The following is a 1,278-nucleotide window of genomic DNA, read 5'->3' on the forward strand; positions in this document are numbered from 1 at the left end:
GGATTTCTTCCTTATTTATATAATTAAATGTACTTTTCCAATCACTGAAACTACCATATGTTGCATTTATTTGGGTTAATATATTTTTTATTTTAAAGGCAGTAACTCAAAAAAATTGCTAACTTTTGTAAACAACAATATTATTTCATTGTCAGGCCGTAAACTGAAATTCTCCAGCTGACTAACCAGAGCACCAATCATTGCACTCCCCCTAAGGAGGTTAGCTGGACCTGTGCAGACACCCTTCAATCAAGCGTTTGTCAGCCTTTACTATAATGGAGGATTATCAGCAGCAGCAGCAAAGGAGAAGGGCCCAGGCGACAGCAGGTGTGGAGCCATGCCGTGGGGAGGACTGTGATTACCATGCCAAACAGCAGTGCCAGCGTCTCGAAATCAATCCACTCCACCACCAGGTTCAGGCTGGGTCTCTACAATCAAAGCACAAATTTGCCAGTTAATCCTGTGCATCACCCTCCTGGTGATAAGGTCTAAAAATGCACTGCCCTTTACTGCAAACTCACTCATCGGCCAAGAGGTGGAAATCACACCATCCACTTGCCTTTGAAATTGGATTATATAATTGCTGAAAACCACTCATGGCCAACAAGCCTGTACAGTAATAAAAACATTTTTTTTTCAAACCCTGTCCCTGGCAACTCCATGAAGAACTGAAGCCTGGATTGCAGGCCTGGCCCTTGAGGCTACATTCTTAGTGGAGTCCACATACATCTTCCGTAATGTGGATAGCTTCCCATCCTAGTCTCCATGTGCCCCCCACTCACAGGGGGCCGTGGGGAATGGGGAGTGTCACGTGTGAGACGAGGACACTGCCAGGGTCTGGCTGTGGTGAAAGTGCCACACAGCGGGTGGCCCGTGGCTTCCCACAGCACATGCCTGACTTGCACATTAGTGATCTTCAGAACAAAAGAGACGACTACTACACTGCTCCTAATGATTAATAACCATAACAGTGGTTTTACATCGAAGTTTTATGGTTCTAGAACATTTTACCTTTATGGTTATCATTTGTTTATACCAACTGTAGCCAAGAAAAAGTTCAGGGCTCACAAGTTGGCTCAGTTAGTTAGAGTACGGTGCTGACAACACCAAGGTCTGGGGTTCGATCTGTACCCAGCCAGAAAAAAAAAAGTTTAAGTTTGATCTGTACCCAGCCAGAAAAAAAAAAAGTTTAAGTTCGATCTGTACCCAGCCAAAAAAAAAAAAAGTTTAAGTTCTTAATACTGCTTTGAGGCTGGGCCTCCATTCAAAATTTAAATT

At 43.6% G+C, this 1,278-nt stretch overlaps 1 protein-coding gene across 1 annotated transcript in view; it reads right to left on the bottom strand.

The window, feature by feature from the left end:
• LOC103582029 (P protein-like) overlaps positions 1-1,278 on the bottom strand; it is a gene marked incomplete at both ends in the record, with an annotated part of 9,495 nt that overhangs the window by 6,522 nt on the left and 1,695 nt on the right. The window contains one exon of the mRNA XM_008563718.1: positions 363-428. Within this exon, the coding sequence (XP_008561940.1) occupies positions 363-428 (66 nt within the window). The remainder of the gene's footprint in view (positions 1-362; positions 429-1,278) is intronic.

Source organism: Galeopterus variegatus, unplaced genomic scaffold, assembly GCF_000696425.1.
Source record: "Galeopterus variegatus unplaced genomic scaffold, G_variegatus-3.0.2 Scaffold14684, whole genome shotgun sequence".
In the NCBI taxonomy this organism is placed as follows: Eukaryota; Metazoa; Chordata; class Mammalia; order Dermoptera; family Cynocephalidae; genus Galeopterus; species Galeopterus variegatus.